This window comes from Corvus moneduloides, chromosome 3, assembly GCF_009650955.1.
Source record: "Corvus moneduloides isolate bCorMon1 chromosome 3, bCorMon1.pri, whole genome shotgun sequence".
Lineage (NCBI taxonomy): Eukaryota > Metazoa > Chordata > Aves > Passeriformes > Corvidae > Corvus > Corvus moneduloides.
The window spans coordinates 115,813,138-115,839,200 of NC_045478.1; the positions used below are offsets into that span (position 1 = coordinate 115,813,138).

Sequence of the window (26,063 nt, forward strand, 5' to 3'; positions counted from 1 at the left end):
GCAGGTTGGATGGACCTCTGAGCAATGTGGTGTAGTGGAAGTTGTCCCCACCCATGGCAGAGTGGGTGGAACTAGATGAGCTTTAAGCTCCTTTCCAACCCAAACAAACCATGGTTCTCTCTGGAGGGGTCTGGATTTGAAGATGTTGGAGAGCAGCTCTACACCTGCTGAAAGCAGTGGGAAGTTTTGCAGAAAGCAATCTGTGGGAGAAATAGGTGGATATTCTTGGGAATAAATAAATCTCATGGTTTCTATTAAATTTGCTCTACCCTATTCAAGCTCTGTTCAAAAAGACCTCTGCAGCTCATGGCAGAATTTCTAGCCTGGAGGTGTCAGATGGAGCACATAGGCCAGTGGGATTTCCTGGCCTTGCAGATCTTCTCTTCTAAAGCTGGAATTATCTGGCCCCACCACCTTTCAAATGCAGACAAAACACAGCCTGACAGTGACTTAGACAGCAAAGCTGGGCTCTCCTTCCAAGTGTTCCTCTGGCCCCAGCTCCCTGTGTGGCTGCCTGGGTGCAGTTTCCATCCTAAGACCGAGATTCAGATTGGCAGTGCTGACTCTTGTATCCAGTTGGATCTAAAAGTACTCAGCTCTCGGGGCTTCCCACCTTCCTCCTTCCCGTCAGTGCTGAGCAGTCAGACACAGAGCATGCCACTGCTTTCCCTCTGGCTCGCAGACTGAATCCGCGGGGCAATCCCACCGGCTGCAAAAACAACCCTGCTTTTCCAACCAGGCCACCCAACCTAGCAATGATGGATGCGGTTGTGTTTGAGGTTGAGTCAGCTTCCTCCCCCACCTCCAGCCTGTGCCACTCTGGTGGCTTCGTGCCTCCTGTCTGTGTGCTGGGAAGAAGAGGCCAGGTTCCCCTTTCCTGGTGGGAAAAACGACCCGAGCCAGTGCTCTGCTGTGCTGTCGGTGGTGCTGGGAGGGGGCAAGCCCGGGTGGCTGATAAGGGGGTGAGAGGAAGGGGGCTGGCCTTTTGAGCAACAGCCACATTAAATTACAGGAGTGCTGAGGGCTGTGCCGCTATGGGCAAGGGCAAAACCCAGTTATTTGTCAAGGTTAACCACCGCCATGGAGCTCTCGCGGGCAGCCGGAAGCTGTGGTGCAGCCACCGCTGTGCCGCGGCCTCTCTGAGCACGCGGCCATGGGCGCAGTTATTCAGGAAAATGGCTCAGGAATGTTTCCTCCCCTTACACCTACCAGCTGCACCTTTTAATTTGGCTTTTCTGGGACTGTGTACCTAGTGGTGATTTAACACGTGGTGAAATATTTGGAGAATGGCTCTGTGAGTGGATGGCCAGGCAAGGGAAGTCCTTAGGATGTAGACACTGTATTTTCTTTGCTCAGCTCCTTTTCAAGATTTGCTTTGTTCCTTCTGACTTGTCCCTCTCTGAGACCATCCTCCTTCAGGATATCATTATCCACATGCTGATTTAAATTGGGATGACCCTTAATGAGGCCACTTTGTAGTTCAATGTACTGCTATTTCCTCCCCACACTGGCCAGCAGTCCTTTCCATTCCTCTTACTTCATCCTCTCAACCCAAAGAGACTCTTGGCGTTTCCCAGGCAGGCTGTAAGATGAGGGTAGTGTAGGGGAACTGATACACCCAATTCAGGGTGTTCAGATGTGGTTACTGCTGCAGGGACAGTGGCAGACCTTGCTGTTTCTCCAAGCTGTCATTTGCTGGATGTGCTGGAATAGCTTGGACGTTTGCACATGAGATGGAACTGTGCTTTTGCCTCCTGGTGGGAGCTGGCTCCTGGATGGAGATGTCATGCCAGGCTGGATGCCCTGTGCTTTTTGGCATAACAGAACTGTAGCAGTGCTGGCATGCACCTTAAGATTCGCCCTCATGATTTTTGGCAGGCAGGAGGTGTATGAAGCCAGGCTGCACTGTGGTTAGAAGGTTCTCCCCATTGGCTGCTTGATGGTGAACACTGCCAGGGACAGTGGGACACAGGGGTCCCTGTGTCTGCATGGTCCAGTACTTCCCATTTCCTTACCTGGCTCATGGAGCCCTACTCAGGCAGATGGGGCTTTTCCAAGGCCAGCTTTGTCCTAGTTCTGTGTTTCACAGCTGAGCAACATCCCCTTAAGAGCTGCCCCTGGGAAGTGAGGAAAGGGGAATGGCTGCAGCTTGGATTTGGGGACAAAGGAATGGGCTAAGCACAACAAATCGGTTAAGCACAGCTGTGCAGAGGCAGGAGCCAGCCTGGAATATGGTGCCTGGAGTGGAAACTGGTTCCCAAGCCTTCTCTGCTCCCCAAACTTTCTGACTCACATCCTGTATCCACCACCATGGTGTGCAGATGCTGTCCCTTGCTTCAGGCATGTTTCAGAGTCTTACCAGAGTCCTCCTGAAATCCATAAGTGAAGCACTGTTCTACTTTAAGTGAACCATTGGTCAGGCCCGTAATAAACAGCAAGCTCTGACATTTAACACATATAATACTGCTTGTCCAGTTTTAAAAAGGAAATATTATCTAAGCGCTCCTCTGAAGACTAGAGCCACCCACATTTAGCTGTGTTAGGTTTGGCCAGTTTGACCTGTGCAACATTGCTATCACTTCCAGAATATAACATTGTGAACCCCTTATAAAATGTGCAATGTACAGAATGAAAAGTTTCTCTGTATGTTTAAAAATCTTCCCCATCCCCAATCCTTCTTGTGATAGAGAACAAATAAGGAAAAAATTTATAACTCCCTGAACTGATAGAAAATTAGCACAGTCATAAAAGGCATCTGTGGCCTTAGCAGCGCAGCTGAAAAGGAAGAATGAGTAAACCTGCCACTCAGAAAGTAAGAAGCAGAGCTGAAGAATTACTGCTGCCATTTTAGCCTCCCAGCCTTTCTCCTCCCTGTGCAAGTGCAAAAATAGCCTCATGCCCTGTGCAGGAGGCACGGAAGGGCTCTGCCATGGGACCCTTTCTGCAGGCACCACTTGGCAGCAAACCACTGTACAGCGCATGACTAGAGGATATCCTAAATTAATTTACATAGACATATAAATATATGCATGTATGTGTTTTCTGTATGAAATATGAAACCAGTGATTTCTTAGCCAACCCCTTAATTTGTCTGAAACAGCACAGGCATAATGGAAACTGCCCACACATTTTTCCATTAAAAGTTACAAAGGGAAAGAAGCGGGGAATTGGTGATAGAAAAACACATGCTCTCTCAGCTGGCACAGAAATGCCAGGTGGCAACACACACTCACTCCAGTTTGCTGGGAAAAGCATCATCTTTATTCTGGTGGTCTTCCTGCTGATGTTCTCCCTCCTCAGCACGCTGGGTTCCCTGTGTTTGGAGGGGAGGGATGTGGCCGTGCTGGTGCCTGTGCAGCTGGATGCAGGGAACAGGAAGAGTTTCGAGTTTGTCCGTATCTGTTTTGCAGGTTTCCTCTTCTGGGGGAGAAAGAGCCTTGCCATGCCACTGTCCCTTGTGTGGTGCTGGATGGTCCTGCGGGTGACAGTGGAGCTGCAGAGCAGCTGTGCCTGGGTGGGTTATGAACATGCTCTGACAGCTTCCTGCCCCGGCTAGGAGTGGCACGTGCCAGGTTCCTGCACAGTCTGTCCAGCCTGACGTGACTTTCTCCAGGGAAGGATGAATGTGTGACTGCTGCTGAGAGCTAAAGCCAAACTGCTATGAGCCATGCTGGCTGCTGGGTGGTTCCAGGGGCATCCTGACGGAGAACAAAGGAAGGGGAGAAAGGGAAGGCCTGGGGGAGCCCTGGTGGCTCCTCAGAAGAGGCAGCTCCCTAGGTCATCACTCAGCTCTCCCTCGCTGCCTTCCTGCTGCCAGCCAGGGAGACACCGCAAGTAAGGCACTGTGGCATTAAGGCCCTGCCATTTTGGCAGGGCAGATTCTTCAACAGGAAAAGGTAACTTTCCTCCTTTCCTGCCTTCAGCTGGCCTGGCCCCACTCAGCTGTAAGTGTCAGGTGCATCCGCAGCTCATTGCAGGCAGCCCTACAACCTCACCCCGAACGCTGTATCTGGAGCAGCCCCACGAACTCATCAGCATTTTTCCAAAGAATGCCTTGTGTTGACAGTGCTAACCAGTCTGCACAGCGGGAGGGGGGAAAGCAGCTGGTAACTAATGCAGGGCTGTGGGGATTTGTGGATGTGTGTATGGTTCTGGTTTTTGCTATATTGTCCTATAACCCATATGCATCACTGTGGGTTATGTTAGTGGAATTTTGCTGCTCAGCAGCTGTCCGGGCAATGTGAAGCCAGGCCCACTCATCCTTTTAACCATCAAAGGTACGATTCAATCCATTTATGGCTGCCTCAGGGCACTGCTCCACACATCTTTCACAGCAGCTGTGCCAGCTTAATGCTTTCCCACCAAGTTGACTCGGAAGTTGTGCTGCAATCTGTATCTGCTGATTGATTGGGGGTTAAAAATAAGTTGGATGACTTGACTGGCTCCTTGTTTAAGTTTCCCTGTTCAGTTTTGCTTGTTTCAATCCCTCCCATATCTTTGGTTGAGTGTTCCAATGTGCCTGCTCTGTGGTAATGTAAGAAACGTAACGACAGCTTCTCCTAACCGCCAACCTGTGCCTGGGAATGTGAGCCACAAACCCTTCCTCGAGGCTTGTTCTAATATGAACAGCCTTGTATTTAAAAGACTGAGCCATATTTGGCCATGGTAAACTCCAGCACCTTGCTGAAGTCTACTACACAAAGTCATTTCACGTACAATTTTGGTCATTGGAAAGGTGATAAAGAAAACAGAAAATAAAATACGCAGCCCAGCCCTGGATGGATCATAATTTATTATGAAGTAGGACAGACTTTGTTTTTAATAAAAACTGCTGCTTAGGACAGCAGACTCTCTCAATCTGCGCTCCAGGACTCATCCTATGAAACACCTGGTAGGTCCTATCAGAAGTTATTTGGCTCCCTCAGAGTTTCCAGCCTTGGCAAATTACAAGCAGTAAGACTTGAAACTTTGTGCGTCATTTCATTTATTAGAATAATTTTTCCTTTTCCCCGACACTTTATGTGTTATGTTCTTTATTAATAGTGTAGTAGCATTTCTCAATAGCACCATAATTTACTAATCCACAAAGGGCAGGGATGTGTTTTATATTTCAAGAATTGTGACCAACTGCCCTCTCATCTCCCTCCCAGAGAAACCTGAGAATGTTGTTCCCCCCTACACTGTTAAGTAAGAAGCAGAGCTTTCTCCCTGAAAATACCTGTCTTCCCTGTGAAGTGACTGATCCTGGAGATCCTTGTGCCTTTCATCCATCTGCTGTCAATTTAACTGGCTCCACGAGCTAGTGGCGCCTTCGTATGACCTTGAAAGAATTTACAAAATCTGGTTTCTATAAAAAATAAGGGGTGATCCCCATGTTTACCCTCTTGCTCAACTAACCATGTTTTGTTACTACCAGCTTGTACTAGAACATATCCACGTCTTCCCCACCAACTCAAGTCTGGATCTGGGATGACTCCCATGACTTGGCCAAGTTTTCCAGCTGCCGAGGTTACCTCAGCAGACCAGTTGCTGTCACAGATGTGCGGTGGCTTTGCCCGGACCGCTGTGTTTCTGGAGACCTGGAGCCTGAGCAGGGCTGGGGTCTGAGGCCCAGCAGATCCAGGAGAGCCTCCAGTATGGGTCAGACTGGGTGTGCCCGGCCTGGGCTGCCTTTGAACCACCTGGTTTGCACCATCTGGGCAGACCAACACAAGCCTGACCCTGCCCAGCCCAGCGGGGTTGTTTGTGCCCGGGTTTGTGCCAGGGGCACCACGCACATGTCCGTCCATGAGCTCACAATCAACCAGACCTGAGAGGCCAACAGAGACACAGAAAAGATTTACAGGATGCCACAGAAGGTTTGGAAGGGACATTAAATATCATCTATGTGTGTCTGTATATAGCAGAGGCAATTGTCTTTTGTGTCTGTCTTGAATCTTTGAGCTCAGACTGCGATGCCGGTTGGCTTTACCACTGCGTGAGGTTCCACATGTGCCTGTCAGACCACATAACCCCAAAATAGGCATTTCTCTAGTGACATTTAGCCTTAGTGTTCCAAATGAAGACACTGACTTGCAGCAAGGCAGTCTTTCGCAGGATGGAACTGTAAGTATTTATTTACCCAGGGTGTAACTTTTATCTTTCATCAGAATGCAGGTATGAGCTGCTTAATGACAGGATTATGTATGTAAACTTGCACTTTATAAAAGTTTGGAAATAGACCTTTGCCTAACAACAGTCATGTTCTTGGAAATCAAGTTCCATCTACAGAAGCCTTTCATGTTATAAACATATCCCGCATGTGAGTCATCGTTACAATTCAATAAATACTTTACAAAAATAATGCTAGCTTTTTAAAAAAAAATTAAGACATTTTAAGTCACCAATAATTCCTCCCAGAGAGCTTCCCTTAAAGAATAGCTACTTCTGTAGGACACTGCACTCAGCATGAGAAAACTGGGGGAAAAGGGCTGCTTGTATCTTTTATCCCAGGGAACTTGTGGATTCCACTTTTAGTGTTCTCTAAAAAAATAAACTTCTTTCTTTTCTTAAAAGAAAGAAACAAGCAGATCCAAACATTCTTCATATTAAAAACTGGGAAGGAACTGTGATCTTTTTTTTGTCCTTTGACATGGATTCCTCCTCTGCCCTCACTCCTCCAAAGAGTTACAGCATTCTCGGTTCACAGGTAGCTGCTCTAGAGATGTAAGCCCCAACAGCTGCAGCTCCGTATCCGAGATGTCTCCAGGAGTGGGCTGTTTGTAACTCTTGCAGAACCACTGCATCAGGACATTTTCTGGCCTGTGTGAAAATTACAGCTACAACTTCCTGCAAGCCTACCCCAGGTGGACAGCAAAGACCTGAGACAGAAGGTAACAGGAAGAATTCCAAGAGAAAAATTGCTAGGGATTTTCTATATTCACTTCTGACTATTACCCTTCCAAAAAAAGTTCTTCCCTTCTTAGATAAGACTAGTCATTAAACCAATTACAGAGAAAACTGATGCAGTAGGTGCATTAATCTTGTAAACCGTTCCCATATGGAAGAGTACATTCTTCAATCCCACTGTTTATAACAACTTTTAAATATGTGCCTCCTCTGCTGGGGCCTTGGGGCCTGATGGTGATGGCAGCTACCCCCCAGCCCCTCCACTATGTTACAGATGGGAAATAAAATGAAATGCACATTATTACATGAACATTATTGCAGTATAAAATCCTATCAGGACAAGATTTATGTATGTCTGTATGCAAAAATAGGTGTGTGTGAGACAGAGAGATACGTGTTTATAAATTACACACACTATGAAAAATAGTTATATATTATATTACAACTATATACATTCATTGGAAAGGAACTGATCAACCCCTGTGGAGGAGCCAATGCAGCAGCCATCATCAGTTCTTTGGCATCCAGGAAACGAATGCTATTTTGTGTCTGAAGAAGAGGAAAATCTTCTCAGTATTCCCTTGCTTCTTGAAACTGCTTGTAGTAGTCTTCGTCTGATGGGTTTTCTGTACACTTCTGTCCATTGTTGGGAGGCCGGGCTTCATTGTAGCGGCTCCAGTCACCTTTGCATATGATCCAAGGCAGAATGTCCACTTTGTAGTGGAGTTCTGCTGAGAATTCGATGCTGATCAGGTTCGGCGTCCCTGCCCCTTTGCCCCTGGTGATCAGCTGCATGTTATCATCGTAGCAGCAGTGCTGCGCTGCAAGCGTTGTGCTTTCCAAAGACAGCATGGAGCGGATGCAGTATCGTGCCGTGGGCTTGTAGATCTCCAGTTTTTCCTTGGGACCACTCGCATCTTTCCAGCGGAAGTTCTTCCTCTTAAGTCGATCGTAGATCTCAGCGGTGCTGTACGCAACTTCTCTGGGGTAGGAGCACGGACAGCTGGGAAGATCGTTGACCACTTTGTGCATGTATTTCTTCAGGAACTCGCTCTTGCAGCTCATCCATCTCTCACAGCTATCAGTATCTGTTTCAGGGCAGGAAATGGAAACTTAAGATACATTAAGCAGCATCCCAGTTCGTGTGATCAGTGATAATAAATGAGTCAAGTGTAGCTGTTCAGCACCAGTGCTCTGCTTTAGAAAGAAAGGGCAACCACAGCTTGCTGCCCTGCCCACAGTATATCACTGTGCTCTCTTGTCAGGTAAAGAAATCATGTGTGACTGACTTCAGTGCCTCAGGCAGTGCTAGTCTGAGTTACAGTGCAGAACCAGGCCAGTAGGAATCTGTGACACTTCTACCTGGCAAATTCTAATTAAGCCACTGATATGCCCATGCAGCACAAGAGACACTACCATGGGTTGATAAGCAACAGAAGTAGGGAAATCACAGTGATTTGGGACCAGTCTTCAGCTGGAACCCTTAGTCAGAACACACTCACCAGGAAAAACAGCAGTCAGATGTTGAAGTATTAAGTTTCAGACGATGCTAGAGATTACAGGATGGCAAGCAAGGCCTGGATTACTCTTTCTAAAGTTCATTCTAGGCCCTAATTCAGTCTTTCTTCTAAAAAACAAATAGTTTTTTCTATTTGGTCTCCACTTTCCAAAGAGGTACTTCAAGCATCTGCAGTTCAAACATGGAGACTGACATCTTAGCTGGCAAATGCAGCCAAAAGCAATTCAGGTTCTAAAAGGGCATATACATCAGAGTGGCTGTACTTCAGGAGGAGTTAATGGCACTAGAGCCATGACGTATGGCTGGGATTAAAGAGGTTTGTAGACCAGTAGCATATTTAATACTGGCACTCTCTTATTTTGCAAGGCTCTTGTGAGAATCCAGTTAAACATCTCCTACCTAAAATATTATTTATGTTGTCTATATCTTTCTATGGGCTGTCAAAAAACCCCTGCATGTCTTGTTCCACACTTACTTCAGAGGACTCTGCAGGAGAGTAACTAACTGGGACCTAAAACTCTTAGAGCAAACACTCTTGCAAAATATTTACTTAGTGATCAGTGTCCTGTTTTTCTATCTCCTTAAAGAGTCCCATCCTGGCTGTCATTAACTATTGTGCCCTGCCACCATAGGAGGGAGGTGCTGGGTTACACTATTTATTCAATTAATCCAGCAGCCAGTGTCTCTGAGTGGCCACATTATGGTTTTGTTGGAGGGTCGAAAGCAGAACATTGCAGAGACTGGACTGAGTTTTAGATAGTTCAGAATCAAGCCATGCCCTATAAAATTGCTTTGGCTCCCCCCACTGCAGCACACAGAGCTATAAAAGCAAAGCATACTCATAAAAGTCATTGCCCTTTTTTATTTTTTTGATGTGACAGCTGTATTTAAAATGCTTTTATAGGGTCTTCCATTCGAGGCTCTTTCAGCAAAATAATAAAGGTTTGATTTTTACCTCCTCCATTAATATGGAGTCTTACAGCTCTTTTCTGAATTAGGACAGCAAGTAACAATTTTATGATGAAACAAGCACAGGACTTAAGGGGAGAAAGATTCTATGACTGAAGCAAATGTTCAGATTGTAAACATAAGCAAGATAATAAATGACTGCTGTTATTGATATTTTTAGTGATAAACTCAATATCTTGGTTCCAAAGGACTAAGAAAACCCTAAGGAAGCCTCTTATCTGTTACTGAAGGATTGACTGTGCTGCTTACCAACTTCAAACAGTTTGGTTGCGTTGAAGTCTTCACTCCCTGCAAGTAAACTCACTTCTGTGGCAGCTGTCCGGAAGGTATCTTCGATCCCTAAGACAAACACGTGTTAGTGGTGCTGGTGTTTTCCTGTTAAAACACAATGGAATCAGCTGCCTCCTTGCCACCCATCCTTCCCCAGGCTCTGCAAGGTGCTTTGATTTGGCAGGGGAGCATTCTGAAGTTGCTGCTGGACTCTTCCTTTAAAAGCATAATGACCAAGGAATCTGTGCTGTTAGGAAGGTAAAAGAGAGCAACAGGCCTGGAGACAGGCGAGTAAGTTCATCTCCATAAGTGAGCAACCATTTTTCAAGGAAAAATGATTCTGTTACAAGAAAATTGGTGCTTTTTAGTCTCTCCCAATGCTAGGGAGTTAAAAGGTGTGAGTAGGCAAGAGATAACCAACCTCTCCAAGCAATTCCATCCCCGTGACTTATAGCTATCAAATAAAATACCAGGATCTCAGCATATCAGGATCTACCAACAACCTCCAGTTAATTGTTTGCTATCAGTAGAGAGACACAGAGATTGCCAGAAAAATGATCTTGCCAAAGTAAACAGCTTTCATTACTGCTTTACTTCAGCCTATTGACCAGCCCAATGTTTCTGTGCCACGTAGGCTTAACACAAATATCTCCTCAAAAAAACTCAAAAAGGTTTTAGGTTTTTTTTTCCTTTCCTCCCCATTGAATTAAAGACCTCTAAAGAGAGCATAAAGATCTTTAATATGTGATAACTATATGGTTAATAATGAAGTCTATTCACCATCCATCTTCTTGCCAATGAACTTTCTCCCTCTCTCCTAACTGGGGCATAATGGTGGCTTGCAAAGGTTCAAAACAGCCTCAGGCCAATTTTCAATAAAATTATCATACAGTTTTGCCTTAACTCCAGCATTAGATGTAGAATAATAGATACCCAAGAACCCATTACAAGGCAGTAATTCACTGCTGGAATTATAAACAGAAGAAGCTGAGCTTTGCCCTTGTAATTTTAAAAATGTCAGCACAGCCTCAAAGAGTGAATGTGTTTTGCTTGTGGATCGTTGGAGGTCTGTTATATGACATAATATATTCTTTCAAGTTTGCCACTGTTTGGTGCTAGCTGGTAATAAATACTAGACAATATAACTGGGGGTTACTTGCTTTTCTCTGGAATTAGCCCCTTATTATTGAGGTTTTAGGATGTATGAGAGCATGCAGAAATATTTTTCCCCTGAACTGCCTAGCAGTTGTTGCCTTACAATGGAGACATGAATCTATCTGCAAGTGAGAAACTTCTCTACAACTCTCTCACCAAGTCTTCTAAATCTCCTTTCCAGCACTGCTGACATTTCACTTCCCATTAAAAAAGCCTGACCTACAGTTTAAGAATTTCTGCCTTTCTGAGTCATTAAGTAAACTGAGAGTAATGCATACCACCACAACTTGTGTTTTCACTTCTCTCTCTCGTCTTGGGAAGTAATGAACTTGCACCTATCCCCTGCATTGTGGCAGCTACTGCATGACAAATTGGTCTAAATTCAACACACAGAAACATTTAAAAAACAGTTTTCCATAGCAGCTTCAAATTTTCATGATGTAGGCTTGAGTTCTCTTTGCTTTTGCCAAAGTGAAGACTGGGTGATGGTAAGGACACTTCAAATGTCAAATCCTGTGAATGGGCAGGAACTAAGGCAAGGCTCCTTAGCCATATTTTCCGAATATATTCAAGCCAAAACTATACGTTCCTTCATCCCTGTTCACCGATCAGGCAATGCCATTCACTGCACAGCAAAACAGGAGCTCACTGAGGTAACAGCACAGCTGGTTTGATATTCTAAAACAGCTCCAAATTTGTTTCAAGAGAGTAGATTACACCCTTCGGAATACAAAACGCCTGTGCACAAAAATGACTGCCATGACCCAAAGAAAGCCTGTACTTGTCTTTTAAGTCCTGAGGGATGGTGGACTGCATCTAGCAGTGTATCATTACCATGAATAAATGGTGTTGAAAATCGGTGTGTCTTTTCCCACCGGAACCCTCACCTTGCCACGGAACACATGGGCCCCAGGCTTTGCACACAGGAGGGCTCTCCCACCCCATGGCCACCTCTCCCTGCCCCCCCTGGCAGCAGCTCCCACGAACAGCTCCCACCTGGGCAGTTGGGCCTGTCGCAGGTGCGGGACTCGGTGGCCGTGCAGGCGTACCCGCAGGACCTCGTGCGCTTCTGATTGCCGCTCCCACAGGTGACGCTGCACAGGGACCACGGGCTCCAGTCGCCCTCGCCATCAACGTAATCTGTGCAAGGACAAACATGGGGAAGGAAATGAAGAAACAAAACTCCTACTACCCAAAACTACTGTGTAGTGTTTTTTATTAAGAAGGCAAAACAAGAATGGAATCCAGATGTCTCTACCTGAAGCTTGGGCTGAATGCCAGGCGCAAGCCTGCTGTTTAAATGGTTTTCACACTTGATGCTCCTCAGGGAAATGCATGCAACATTATTTGAAAAAATATTTCCTTTCTCTTTTGACCTTTTGGCAGCTGAGAATCCTCAGCTGCAGAGCTGGGTCGTGAACTAACAGTACACATCTAGTCACATAATCTCCCTGCATACAGGAACATGTTTATAGACCAGACTAACCAGGCACAGGATAAATTAAGTTTTCTTTTTCATATTTTCAAAACACACAGCCATAGCACAACAATTCTCAACTTTTAGGGAAAGATGCATGTTGTTGGGATATGGGAAGCTACAGGGTCATGAGTGAAAATCACAATTTTGTTTTTCAGTCCCTTGAACAGGGTACAGATATTTCAGGAATACTGCTATGAGAACAGGGAACTGCATGCTCCTCTTGCACTGAGAACAACATGCAATTTTTAGTGTTTCGTGTGGATTAATAAATAACATCAAGTCTGACTATTTACTAGAAGGAACCTTCTGAAAAGGAGACATGACTTTATTCTCTTCTGGTAGAGAGCCAAAGGCACTGGACACCAGGTCTGTACCACAGAAGCTGGTGCTGCTGTGGGTACCTAAACTCTTCAGAACCAGCCTCCTTTGTGTGCTGCGTTCAACTGTTGCACATCCCACCATGTGAAGGCCACCAAAAAAAGCCCATGAACCCATCCCAGTTTTCTTGCCTTCCCACTGGCCTTCCCAGCTAAGGGAACATTTGTCTTAATGGTTTTCCCTGCAACCTACAGGAGATATTTTACTGACCCTGTGGTCATAACTTGCAGTCGTAGCTCCTTTGGGTTACACCACCATGCGTAGCAAAGCAAAATCTGGTTTAGTGGTTTTGAGACAGCCCTGTTCTATAGCTATAGGTAAGAGTACCTAAGCTACAGCAAGACCTGCCTTCCCCGGCCTCTGTGCTACACGAGATTCCTGCTCCCCCCACGGCCATGCTGTCTGTGGGCTTCCTGAGCTGGTTAGCAGAACATGTAACTTGATTTGTACCATATGTAATGACTGACGACAACTCTGTGGGGTGCTATTAAACATTTATTGCCAGGAGTATGGCAAGGTTATATATCTCACTCAGAGCAAGCTGCCTAGATGTGAGCTCCTCGTGGCAGGGACCTTATGTATTTCTCCTCCTTTTCTGACATGGCTGATGATGGGGAAGCCACCACACCGGAATCAGGTGTCCACGGTGTGATGTGGTTGTGAACATGGCTAATGTCAGTGTGCAAGACCCATGGTTTTGGGGTTTGCCAGCAGACAGGCACCACAACAGTCCAAAAAGGCATCAGATATCTCAGGAAAATGGCCCTCTATGCCTGGCCCTGCTCTTCTTCCTAGCTCTTTTCCAACTCTTTTCTTTCCACAACAATGTGGTTGGCAAGGAGGAGGACAGGTGAGCAGGCGCAATGGCTGTCAAACAGCCCAGCCCAGGAGGCCCAGGTAGGGCAGGGAGAGACCTTGGTAGTGGCAGTGATGCCATGAAGGCTTTTTGCTTTGTCCTTTATACCCTTGCTATACCTTTTTACAACTTCTGTATTCTCAGTGCTTTTTGCCTACATTCTTGGACTTGTTTGTTCATCTAGGAGACTAAACATTTTAGAAGCTTCGTAGCTAGGGATCAGTGTGCCCCAGACCCCAAGGTCCTCTCCAGAACATATTCTGTAAACTAAGATAGAACCATCCAGGGGAAGGCTCCTTGGGGAGGTGGGGCTCACTCGAGCCTCTCATTGGGGAATCTTTGATAGATATGCTAATTAGTAAGACCCATAGTGTTATACCAGATCTTTTGGGGGTGTGCACTGCAGTGTGCATTTCGGTGCTTTCGACCTGGATGTGTGCACGTAAGGATTTTTAAAATAAATACCAATGTAAAATCCCTTTTCCCCTTCTAACCGTGTTTGACTCTTGATTTTAAGACCAGGAAAAGGCATCAGCAGGAGGAGAGAGAGACACACATAGGAAAGGTGTGAACATGTCAGTGGGTGCAGCATCTAAGCCCCACATGGGCAGGATCTGCTGCTACATCCTCCTGGACAAGGCCAATGGCACAGAGCATTTCAGGTTAGACAGAGGGCCAGGAGCTGTTTCCAGTTGGTTGGGTGCTCTGGTGTGCCGAAGAGAGCTCTAAGATAATTTTTAGACCTGCCTACCTAGTGTTTACACTTCACACTGTTGAATATACCATGTTAGACTTTCAGCTGGAGCTCAAACTGTTCTTCCTATTTTCATATTTGTAATTCTTACTATGTTTTTTCTACCACAATTATTTGTGAAAGCAATTTTATTTAACTTAAATGAATAACTACTATATGAATTCTTGGCAATAAACCCTGCCCACAAATAAATGTAGGTGCAAAAAGAGGGGATAGACTTTAATCTTCTAGCCACAAAATTTAATACGTATGTATGTGTTTAAACACACCATTCCACGAAAACTCTCTCTTGATTTTTAAGACTCTAGTACTTCAAGTTAGCCAAATCATAGGAAAAATAAGGCTGAAGCAGTGCATGACAGGCACTCTGCAGCATCTGGGGAATAACAACAGAAATGCCAGGGTAAAAGTACTGCGGCTCTGACACCTTGTTCTGACTAAAGTTGTTTGTATTTACACACAACTTAAATTCAAGGGGCTCCTGTGAACACAGTTTAGCTCACCTCCCTTGGGTCATTCCCATGTGGACAGTCACAGCCTGTCAGGGCAGTGAATAGCTGTAGTTCGTCTCTGTTTCTAGTTTCTGCAGCTGTTTCATACAACAAGCTGAAAACAATTGTTTTTGCTGTGACACATCTGGAATAATATTACACACGCAAATACACAATGTTCCTGCTGCACATGCCACTCCCCACACATGCACCAACATAATTAATCTTATTTGTGTATCCACCAAATACTACCACGTTTCAGATCTTGCTTATTTATCCAATAGTTATATTTTGGTTCCCAAACCACCGCACAATTCTAAATTTGTACTTATCCTTACTCTAAAAATAAATATGAAACCTTGTTTCCTCTACTTTTAAAAAAAGCACACGTCGGACTAAAAAAAGGCACTCTTCTGGGATAACTGGTATGATTTTCAAGATTATAGACTTACTAGTGGAATGCAGCTACCACAGTACAGCTTGTGCATCTGCACAGATTTGTATTTAAAAGCTGATGAACAAAAGCCACATGTTGAAAAATTCTATTTTGCTTGGCCTGCTCTCAGCGATGCCTCACCATTCTCATTTCCCCCACGCTTGTTTTTTACAATCCCAAAATGCCCATACGAGGCCTGGAACGCAAACTTACCATACTCTGGCTGCTCCTTGGACTCAAATGTCCGGTGACTGGGTGCATGACTATCCCACCCACCGAGAGGGTTTAGGAAGTTGCTGTCCTCAGTAGTGCTGTCGTACTTGTAGTCCTGGTCCCCGCTGCTCATGCGAGTCAAGGTGGAGGACCTCTGCCACCAGTTCCTCCAGTCAGGCGATGGGGCTGGCCAGCTGGGCTTGCTGCTCTCCTTCTGCAGATCCTTGTCTGTCTCCGTGTTGGGGCCATCCACCACTTCAATGGTAACCTGTGGGATTCAGAACAGCCCAGTCTGACTGTCAGCGCCTCCTCCCGGTCAGTGGGAAACTTTCCACACAGCAAAGACGAGGTGCTGCCTGGCAAAGGGGCTGTGCAATACCTTTGAGTTTGCATATTGTAAACCATATGCGGATTACTGAGCCCAGAGATAGGCAGAGGCTGAGTGATTTCTTCTGCTACCTCTGCTGAATCAGATCTTGGAACAAAGGCTAGGAAAAATCCTGCACAAAATAATAACCCATGCTGTGCCTAAAACCTTTGCAGCATAATTTTCTGCCTTATGGGGAAAATGTGTTTAGAGCCAAACATATATGAACAGGAAAAAGAAAACCAAACCTGTAGTCTGTGCTGAGGCTGAATTTGAGGCAAGCATGAAGCACACCAATGTGCAGAGGCTGTTCCAAGGCCTTGGGCTGACTCAAGATGGGGCTAAGCAAGGCCATGAGTGTGAAGGTAAAGATGCAGAGCCCAGGTACCTCTGGGTTTGCGTCTGTCTTGCCCTCTGGCAGCAGCCCAGCTGTTACTGCTGCATGAAACCACACTTTGTGGCAGTGATGGGAGCCAGCAGCTCCTCTGACCAACGCTGAGTAAGCGACTTGCTGCAAAGCCCTCTAAAGTAGGTCCTTTTGTCATGCTGGAAGAGTATAATGACCTGTTATGGTCAACCTGTTTATGGTTTCTACAGAAGCCCAGAACCAAAATTCAGAGTTTGCTGCCCAATTCCCTCACAGACATCACAAATGTCAATATCACTGTGCATAAGAGCAACCCTTGATTGTTGCTTTCTGTGCTGAACAATGTGTAATTGTAAAACTCTTGGATAAATACTGTGTGTGCACATAGGTGGCTATTTAGGTAGAAGCAGAGACTAGCTGCCAGAAACCTTGGCTCTGTGAGTCATGCAAGCATTGCCTGGCCACAGATACATCACAAAAAGCTCTCATGTGTCATGCTAATGGGGTTCATTGATTACACTGGACTGGCTAAACAACCAGAAGTGACTCTCAAGATATATCTATAATGTTTAATAGGTATGGAGGCATTCTCAGCCTTCCAAGATGGTACACAGTGAAAATCAGGTTGTATAAAACAGAAATAACGTACAATTATGCTAGAAGTCATTTACACAGCTCTGTGGATGTGCATGGTGCATAAAAGATTCATTTTATAAAATTGTTTTTGGTAAAATCACACACAAGGAAAAGAAAGAAAACGTCACAGCTACCTGTGACCCAGAGAGTGTGACATAGGAAGCAAAGAACTGTCATACCCTCAGAGCTGCAGACAAACAATGCCCACACATCCTGTGTTTGGAGAAAGGAGATTTTGAACCTATTTCATGCTTTGCATTTTATCACAGACCAGGCCATTGAAATGAAAAAACTTTCAGGCTACTATGAAGCTCCACTAGGAGAAAGAGCAAGAGCAAGGGAAAGTGCAGCTGTCAGCCTAATAGCATATTTACACAAAAGGTATTTCACTCCCAGCCTAAATATGGAATTGGAACGATTACTTCATTAAACCTCAGTTTCTACAGACCAAGAATTAAAATGGATTTCATAAGCTTGAAAACATCAGGGTCAGTTCAGGCATTCAAAATTGTTTCATCTATCCAAGCAAAACAGAGTTTTCACAATAAATGAAAGGAAATCGCCTTACTGAGTGGCAACCACTGCCAGTGGTGGGGCTTTGGTACTCCCCACCTGGAAATTAGTACAACTCCAGTACTTTAGTAGCAAGTATTTTTAGGACCACACTAACTCTCTGAGCAGTGACTCAGCAAAGTGGGAAAAACCATCCCTCTGATAAAAAATAATGATAATTGCTCCATTTGCTTTGATAATCTGTAGCTGTGTGACAGTCAATCAGCATGAACTTGCATTATTTCAGCCAGGGACAATTCGAAGAACCACAGGAACTTGGTTTTAAATAACGATTGATGCTGCCAAGTCAGTTTAAGGAAAAGAGGGTTTGCAGGGACAGAGAAACGTCTGCTGAGCTTGGTGCTACACTGGTGAGGAAAGGCAGGTGGAACACATGGGCTTGCAGTGTCATCAGACCCCACCAGACCTCCAGCAGCACTGCAACTAACTTACTTCCAAGACACATCTGTGCAATCAGATAGCCCCTGCAGTCTGTTTTTACCACTGAGGAAGCTTATTAGAAAGGCCTCTAAAATGAGTTTTCCAACACACAGCTAATTTAAAAACCAAAACCAGCAGAAGCAAAATCCAGTGTGGTAGTCTGACAAATAACGGTGTTCCTCTCTCCACTGCTTTAAGCTTTGATTACCAAGGTGTTTATTGTGGCATAAAAATCATACAGTGAAAGAAATTCTATAAAGAATCCTGGGATTGTCTGAACCGCCACTCTCGGAAATTAGAAGCCAGCTTCAATCGACTCTGGTGTTTTCAGGGACTTGGCTGTGCTCTGCCGAGCTCCATTTGACTTAATGGACTTTCCAGAGGCAGGGAGGAAATCAGTGCCTAATCCTAGTAATCCCTCCTCCAAAAGTTAGGGCAGACTTGTGAGAAGAGGCTGCTGTTTCAGGTGAGCAATTGCTCCCTTATCCCAGCCTAAAATTTTGAAAAGTCAGCTTTCACTAAATTCTTCCCAGTAGTTACAGATAGACTTACAGTGTTAGTCCATGACTGTACATACATGTACATGGCACTGAAGCATGTAACTTGTTTCATCAGTTTCTATATTGGGGGCTGTTTATAAAAAGGAATAAAGAAATCAAGAACTAGAGAATAAAGACCAAGAACTAGAGTCATAAAGAACAGGCGTTCAGAGAAGCTCTGGAAAAGCTTTCATGCTGTATAAGTATTCCAGCTTACATGTTCTCTTAAAAATTAAAAAATAAATCTGCTTTAGCAATTCTATCTTGGAGACAATTTTAGAGGCTGATTTCTTCTTCCAGTGATTATCAAAACTGTAAAGATTCTTTTTTTCTCAAGCTTCCCAAAATGTCTGTGGTAACACAGTTCTTGTATAAATCCACAATCATCCCCAGAAGTATTCAAACCTAAAATAAAGCCACTTTTTTTATGGTTGTATGAGCTAGGAATAAGGACATTCCTCTGACAACTGTTAAAAGCAGTTGGCGTAGGCACATTAAAACAACAGATTTGCAGTCAATTTCTAATGAAACAAGTGTATCAAGCACAGATGTATGCAGACACCAACATCCAATTTTCTCCTGGCCAAAAATATACAGAAGATAAATATTATCCCAGCCTGCTGGAGTGCACAAAAAGTTCTGTGTTCTTCGTCCTGTTTACAGAGACAATGTTTCTGAATTCACTTTACTGGTGTAAACATTGCCCCAAGCAACTGGAAGATAATGTTTCAGGAAGAACTATGTTTGTGATATTGTGCAAGCAGCAGATCCTACAGCATTTCTATCCTGTTTCTTTCATACAATCGATGCAAATTTTCAATACAGAACTTGCCATTCTGGTAAGATAGACGTGCAAGTCAGCAATGAGGTAAGAATAACAGGAGAACAGAAACAAGTTCATTGTAAGAGATTGAAATGGTAAATCTGGCTTTACGCCACATAATTTTAATTAAAATGCTATCAGCAGTGATACCAATTTACTTCTGGTTGTGTCATGTCACTTAGTTTTCTGGACTTGAAAAGTGAAGGACCCTCAAACTCTGTTGGGAGCAAAGAAGACAATGTGACTTGAAACCTGAAATTTCTATTTAATGCTGTCAATCCAATTTGCAATCTCTGATGAACCCAGCTGAACCCCAGAAATAAAAACGTGTTCTAGCTCTGAATTCTGTGCTCTGCAGTGAGATCTTGTTACAGCATGATGTTGAGAAACCTGCACAGCTCTGGTATTGACAGCAGCTTAACCGTGGCCCGCAGCCCCCGGCTCTGCCTGCACGAGTCTCTCCAGCTGGCCAGAGGAGCAACCAGCTCCTGCTAGGCTCCACTGTGCTTCCAGTGCTGCACCTGGCAACAACTGCTGTGCTGCTACCTCAAGGTATTAGACCTCACAAGCCTTACAAGAAACAAGCACTGCTGGAGCCCTCCAGCTCCTCTTGTGCTAAATTAGAGATCAGACTGGTAGGACTGGTCAGACACTGTTGAGTCTTCTGTGACAATACCAAGAGGGTGTTGCTTTCAAATGCATTGAAACCAGCAGCTTCAAAGGACAAATATAAGTGATAGCTAAAAAGTAAATCTAATAAAATGAGTAAAAAGTGACATTATGAGGCAGGTGGAGGTGAGGGAAATGGCCATGGGTGAACTTGGAGAAGAGTTGAAGTCTGCAGTTCTTTTTTAAAAGCAGATCACAGAGCCTTGTTTCTCTTTAGTTGTGTATGTTCCTAGAGTGGGTGGTTTTGTGTAGAAGTTCTTCTAAGAGAAGGTAGTAACCCAGTAGGTATCAAAGAGAGAAAATAGGTAACAGATAACAAAGCTAACACAGCAGCACTGGAGTGGTGTGACTAGTGGATATGGCCACAGGCCTCATGAAAAATGATAAAGACGTAGCAGGCATTAACTTCTTCCGGTTTAAAGTCACTCCTATCAATTACCATGGTTATCAACATGGTTTTAAACAGGAATCCTACCTGTTCCTGTGCAGTTTTCACCCAGAATATGTCACCTCTTCGAAATGTTTAACACATCCATTACGACTGGAGCTCACCCAGCTGTGTTTCAGCTCTATTGGTCATGAAGCTTGACCAAGATTTAAGTTCAGTGAGGAACATTAATATCCACAAAATACCCTTATTGCCCAAAGAGGTTGTGATCTCCTTGTCCCTGGAGGTGTGACTGGGCTGGATAGGCCTCTAAATAACCTGATCTAGTGGAAGGTGTCCCTGCCCATGGCAGGGGGACTTGAACTAGATGATCTTGAAGGTCCTTTCCAACCCAAACCACTCTATGGTTCTATGAGTTTTCCCTTTCCTGCTCATTTGTCATGGTGTCGAGCACTGCTGGGGAAGCAGCAAAGCAGTGCAACAACAGAGCAGCAGACTACCTGTCCCTCTCACAGTGCACAACCCTGGGAGACCAGTAGTAGAAGGAAAAGGGGAGGGACTGGGCAAAAAGTTCAGTTGAAGGTTGAAACATCTGGCTCCAAACAGAGGGTTGGCTGTGTGAAGTTGTAGAAGAAGTGAAGAAGTTGTAGAAGGCTGTTTAGAACAGACAAGAAAAACCCATCAGAAATGGAAAATAGGCAGGTTCCTGTACACCTCCCATGTGACTTCGTTCTGCTACTCAGGGGTTAGAACAATTCTGACTGAATAATAACCCTGACCAATTACAGGGTCTGCATAGGCATCCCTTGGCTAGTCTGTCAAACAAGTGCAAACCTAGACATCCTAGGGTATTTTCCACTTGTGAAAGGAAATCTAAAAAAACCATGTGATCAGTTTTTGTAATCACCTTCTCATCTAGAAGTCTTCCAGGCATTGACAGAACTGTTAAAATGACAAAAAGGAAAACAAAATACCCCAAACCAAGCAGCCAGTCTTTGCTCAACAGCAGCTACTGTGGTTACTCTCAACAACCAGTGTGGAAGCACAGCTGAAGCATAAAATGCCACTTGAAATGATGGGAGATTTTACAAGGCTAGAACACCACAGCAAGACCAGTAAGTGTTGTCCTGGTCTTGTATGCAAAGAGACATATTCATTTGGATTACTGCAGCTCTGACTGTTGCTTCTGAGGGTTTTCTAGAGACAGTCTGCTGTACTTAGGTTATCATCTGATAAATACGGCAGTACCTGGGGTAATCTGAATTCCTCTGATGGTGTTCTGATATTCACCAGTTCATCACTAAAAGAGCACACACCAGGGCATGATACAGCAAGTGCCATCTCACAGGAACCAGAGAAGGAATGGCCCTAAAGAAAACTCGCTGGAGTATCTTTCCCGCCTGCTTTTTTGGAAGAATTTTATGTCTCTTTCTTAGATTTTTTATTTCCCAGGTATAACTTCCATTAAAAAGATGTTATTTTTGGTCTATGCAGTAGAAGGAAAAAGAGGTTTTGAGTCTTTGAGAAGAAAATGTGGCCATTATGCTATCTTAAAACGGAAGCTGTTTTCTCCTTTCCAATTTCTCAGTCCTAGGAGGACTCTTTAAATCAACACTCCCAGGATTGTAACTTACAGAGCCAGGAGCCATTGTGCAAAACCAAAAATAAGCATCAATTCTGTTTTCACCTGCCAAATAGCTGATGGGAAATTTGCAAGTCAGCAAGTGTCACTATTTCTGTTCAGGTCAGTATAGTACTGTTTAACAAGCAAGAATTCACTATAACCCTATTTTTCCTAAAAAAGCAGGCCAACTTTTACAAGCTTTAGGCAAAGAAATAAACTTTCTCTGTCTCTGTAAGGAATTAATGGGAGTTTTATCTCCATGAGGCTTGACCAGCTGCAAGACTGTCAACCAAGAACTTAAAGAAGCTTTGTATATCACTATTTATGCACCTAAGTAAGCAGAGTAAGTGCAGAGTAAATAAAATGCAGAACTCAGGGAGCCTGTTTCTGAAAGGGCTCATCCTTGTGCACAAGAGCTCTGGGATCAATGTTGTCCAATGCTTTTCAGTTTACAGGACTAGTCTTCCCAGTTCTCAGAGTCCAGCAAAACTGCTGACATAGTTGCTGACAAATTTCTGAGATCAGGTGGTGGAAAAAGAGGTCAGAGCAGCAGCAGTTACTATGAAGACAAGCCAGAGAACTGTTGCCATCTCTTTTATCTGTTCCCTGTGTCTAAACATTGTATGCTGTTACCACTCAGAGAAGGTTTTTGTTTCCTCCTGTCCTCCTCTGCAGTTTACATACTGTTCAAACAGTGATGTTACACTATTTGCCTCATACCACAATCTGGGGCCCCTACAGCTTCCCAATCTTCCCTTCCTAAAGCTCTCTGGAATGGTTCTCCTTGCACAAGAGATGTTCCAACTTATCTACTGCGACTGCAAGGGAGTGACGCTGTGGAGGCAGCTTGTTCTCACCCAGTCATGGAATCATGCACTGGTTTGGGTTGGAAGAGGTCTTAAGGATCATCCCATTCCACCCCCGTGCCACGGGCAGGGACACCTTCCACCAGACCAGGTTGCTCAGAGCCCCATCCAGCCTGGCCTTGAACACTTCCAGGGATGGGGCAGCCACAACTTCTCTGGGCAACCTGTGCCAGAGCCTCCCCACCCTGACAGGGAAGAATTTCTTCCTAAAACTACTCTAAACTTATCCTCTGTCTGTTTAAAGCCATTCTCTCTTATCCTATCACTCCATGTCCTTGTAAAAAGTCCCTCTCCAGCTCTCTTGGAGCCCCTTTAGCACTGGAAGGTGCTCTACGGTGTCCCCTGAGCCTTCTTTTTTCCAGGCTGAACAGCCCCAGCCCTTCAAGCCTGTCTCCAGAGCAGAGGTGCTCCAGCCCTCTTGAGCATGTTGGCCTCTCACCAGCAGATCTATTACATCTTTACATACGTACTTCTTAGACATATCAAAAGGATGGTAATTTTGTGGGCTGGGGGACTATAAGAAGCCAGGAATTAATTTAACCAGAAAACCAGATCTATTAGTGCATTGTTTTTATAAGCACTTCTTAGGCAGAACAACTTTTGAATTTATTGTTTTGGTTAAAAGAGACTGCTTATTAATGCCAATTTTGCTTTAAGGCTCTGAATTAAAAACAAATCACTCATTTTTTCCTCTCTCCGATCCTTGAAGTTTCAAGATGCAAGTGGCTTGTAAGAGGCTGTTCCAAACCCAAGAACAGTTTGAGGAATAACATATAACAAAGTTTCTTGCAGACAACTTTTTTTTACTCCAAGCAGCTGCTACAGAAATTAACTCTAAGTCTCACTTCCATACAGAGGAACACATTTTGACCTGAAAATGAAAGACTTGTTCTCTGACAACGTTTGGGGATGGTTGCATTTTATAATAGCATACCAAAAGCAAATCTGTTCACAAACAAGTTTTACACCAATTAATTGAAGACAGAAATTAAAATACCCACTTATTATCAATGAAAGTAATATGCTCCAAAATGGCAGTCACAAAGATGGGTTTAGTGTCACAAAGATGGGTTTAGTATCACAGGTCTACACTGTCCTCCACACTTATGCAATCAACGCTATCCAAGGAGCAATTTAGAAAACATTTGCAATCTGTGCATTAACTTAGAGAGAAAAAGTATGTATTATGTATTTTTTATATATAATACTATGTTACATTACATTATATTGTACTATATACCTTCTCTATTGGTAGAGACAGATTGTTCTGGCTGCATGTCATGCAAGCCAAGCTGAAAGTTGTCTTGGTTCAGTAAAATAACTTTGTGTAAGTTATAAAAAAATCAGATGTTAACATAAATGTGTACCTGAATGTTGGGATTCTGCCCATTGATATCCGCTTTTGACAGGTCGGGGAAGTTTGGGAGATCCAGGAGAAAAGATCTGGGTCCATCTCTTTGCAAGGATGTATGCCCATTCTCCTGCCTGAATTGCTCGAATGGCTGGTGGGCAGCCTGGAGATCAGGGTATTCTCGTCGCTCCTCAGGGTTCAGGGTGAAACTGTCTTGAGGAGAATGGTCCTCTGCACTCAGTGTGTTCTGGGGAAGGAAAGCAAGGCACAATAATGACAACTGAGAGCGTGCAGTCCTGCCAGTGCCCCCCTCCCTCCAATGGCTGCAGCCTCAGCACCCAGGCCCACGGCTCGCTACTGAAACACAAATCTGTAGCCAGCTGACACAAGATAAAACTCAGTCAGACTTGGGCCCTTAGCTCTCCCAGGCTCTTGAACCATTCCAGCCTCGTGGTGAGCACCTACACGTGGACACAAGCATCAGACTTAAAACGAACCTAGAAACATGAGGCTCTGAAGTAACCCCTGGGAAATCAAATGGTACCACATTAAACACGTCCCTAAAAATGCCGAAAGGCATCCTTCTTATAAATCGTTTCAGTTTGCTTTGTTCCAAAGTGCAGCAAAACCACTGACTGTTAAGGCCACGTTGAAATTTATGGTATTAAAAGATCCTACCGCTGAGCTGACAACTTCTCCTTCTCTCCCCTCAGTCCGCAACAGCTTCCATCTCGTCTCTGTGTTCCTCACCCAATTTCTCTGGTCTTGAACATCTGAACCTTCCTTCCTCTGGGATCTCATTTTCATGTTTGCCTAATGGTGGGATTGAATTTCACCAAGCTGTGGGTCAGCGGTTAATGCTTTTGTTATTGTTGAGCGTACTTTTGGGTTTTGTAGTATATTACAGCAGGCTGCCTCTGAACCAGTAGCACTGCTGCCACTGCCTTTGACCTCACCAAGGAGACACATTTAGTATCAAAACACTGGCTCCCTGGGTTAGGACTAGCCTGGGGACTTGGGGAAAAAACAGCAGAGAAGTCCAATCTTCTTATGGCTACAAAAAAAAAAAAAAAAAGCATGGAGCAGATTCAGCACAGGTTTTGGGTTTGACTCAGCTGAAAAATTTTAGCTTGAGGTCTTAGTATGACTGCCTGGGGAGTTTTTATTTTCAGCTCATAAAGAGACAGCAAGCATGGAGAGGGTAAATGTTAAAGACCTATCTTTTAAAACAAGCACAATTAAAGTGGAATGGCCACATGTGGTTCTGGCTCTACTGAAGCATATTTTTGCCAGCATTTCTGGTTAAACGCAATCTCCATCCAGCTCCCCTGGTCCAAATTAAGCCATAGCATACCTTTAGCTAAGCTCTCAGATAGATAACAGCTCCAATGCCTTTTCTTTTATTTTGTGTTTATTTGCTTAGAAGGTTATAAATTGACCTTTAAAGAGATTTTACAATATAACCTGTGCGCAGTACAGGAAAATATTCAGTGACTTAAAATAAACTAAGCTTGAAGAGTTATCTTGGACTAAGTGAAATTGTATCAAGTAGAAATGAAGGTGCTTCTTCTCTATCCTCCTCACTGCACTCCATTTGTAAAGAGCAAAATCAGATTTGGCAGAATTAATATTGTCTTTGTATTGTCACGCCCAGAATGGTTACACTCTGAAAGTGCCAAAAGGGCAACTTTACACATTTATCTACAGCACAGGTTCAAATTATGAACTAGTGCATGTATGCAGTGCTAAAATGTGTGTGCTCCTGACAGTGTGCCTTGCTTGAAGGCTAAAACAGGCTCTTCTCTTTGCTGGAGACCAGGAAGGACTTTCAGATGACTTTGGTGGCCCACCCGTTATTCAATATAAAGCAGAAAGCACATCACACAGCAGCAAGCTCTGGGAAACGAAACTGAGGGCCACTTAGCTAACTTTAGGTTCCTTACTCATATGCTAGTGCTTTAACTTAACACTTTTCAGACAGAATTTAACATGCTTGGTGCATGAGGATTAAATGGCTTTTCAATTGTGTCT

The 26,063-nt window shown here is 44.3% G+C and overlaps 1 protein-coding gene and 1 long non-coding RNA gene across 2 annotated transcripts in view; one reads left to right on the forward strand and one right to left on the reverse strand.

Annotated features, from left to right (window-relative positions):
• On the forward strand, window positions 1-25,428 carry LOC116441591. The gene is made up of 4 exons (XR_004239162.1): window positions 1-113; window positions 11,622-11,625; window positions 21,813-21,816; window positions 25,416-25,428. It is a non-coding gene; the product is annotated as an uncharacterized LOC116441591 (long non-coding RNA).
• The window catches only part of ISM1 (isthmin 1), a 39,059-nt gene continuing 19,078 nt past the window's right edge, over window positions 6,083-26,063 (reverse strand). Inside the window, exons 2-6 of the mRNA XM_032103661.1 lie at window positions 24,049-24,279; window positions 15,410-15,677; window positions 11,798-11,941; window positions 9,626-9,715; window positions 6,083-8,000 (exon numbers count right to left, since the gene is read on the reverse strand). Of these exons, the coding sequence (XP_031959552.1) occupies window positions 7,459-8,000; window positions 9,626-9,715; window positions 11,798-11,941; window positions 15,410-15,677; window positions 24,049-24,279 (1,275 nt within the window). The 3' untranslated portion in view covers window positions 6,083-7,458. The remainder of the gene's footprint in view (window positions 8,001-9,625; window positions 9,716-11,797; window positions 11,942-15,409; window positions 15,678-24,048; window positions 24,280-26,063) is intronic.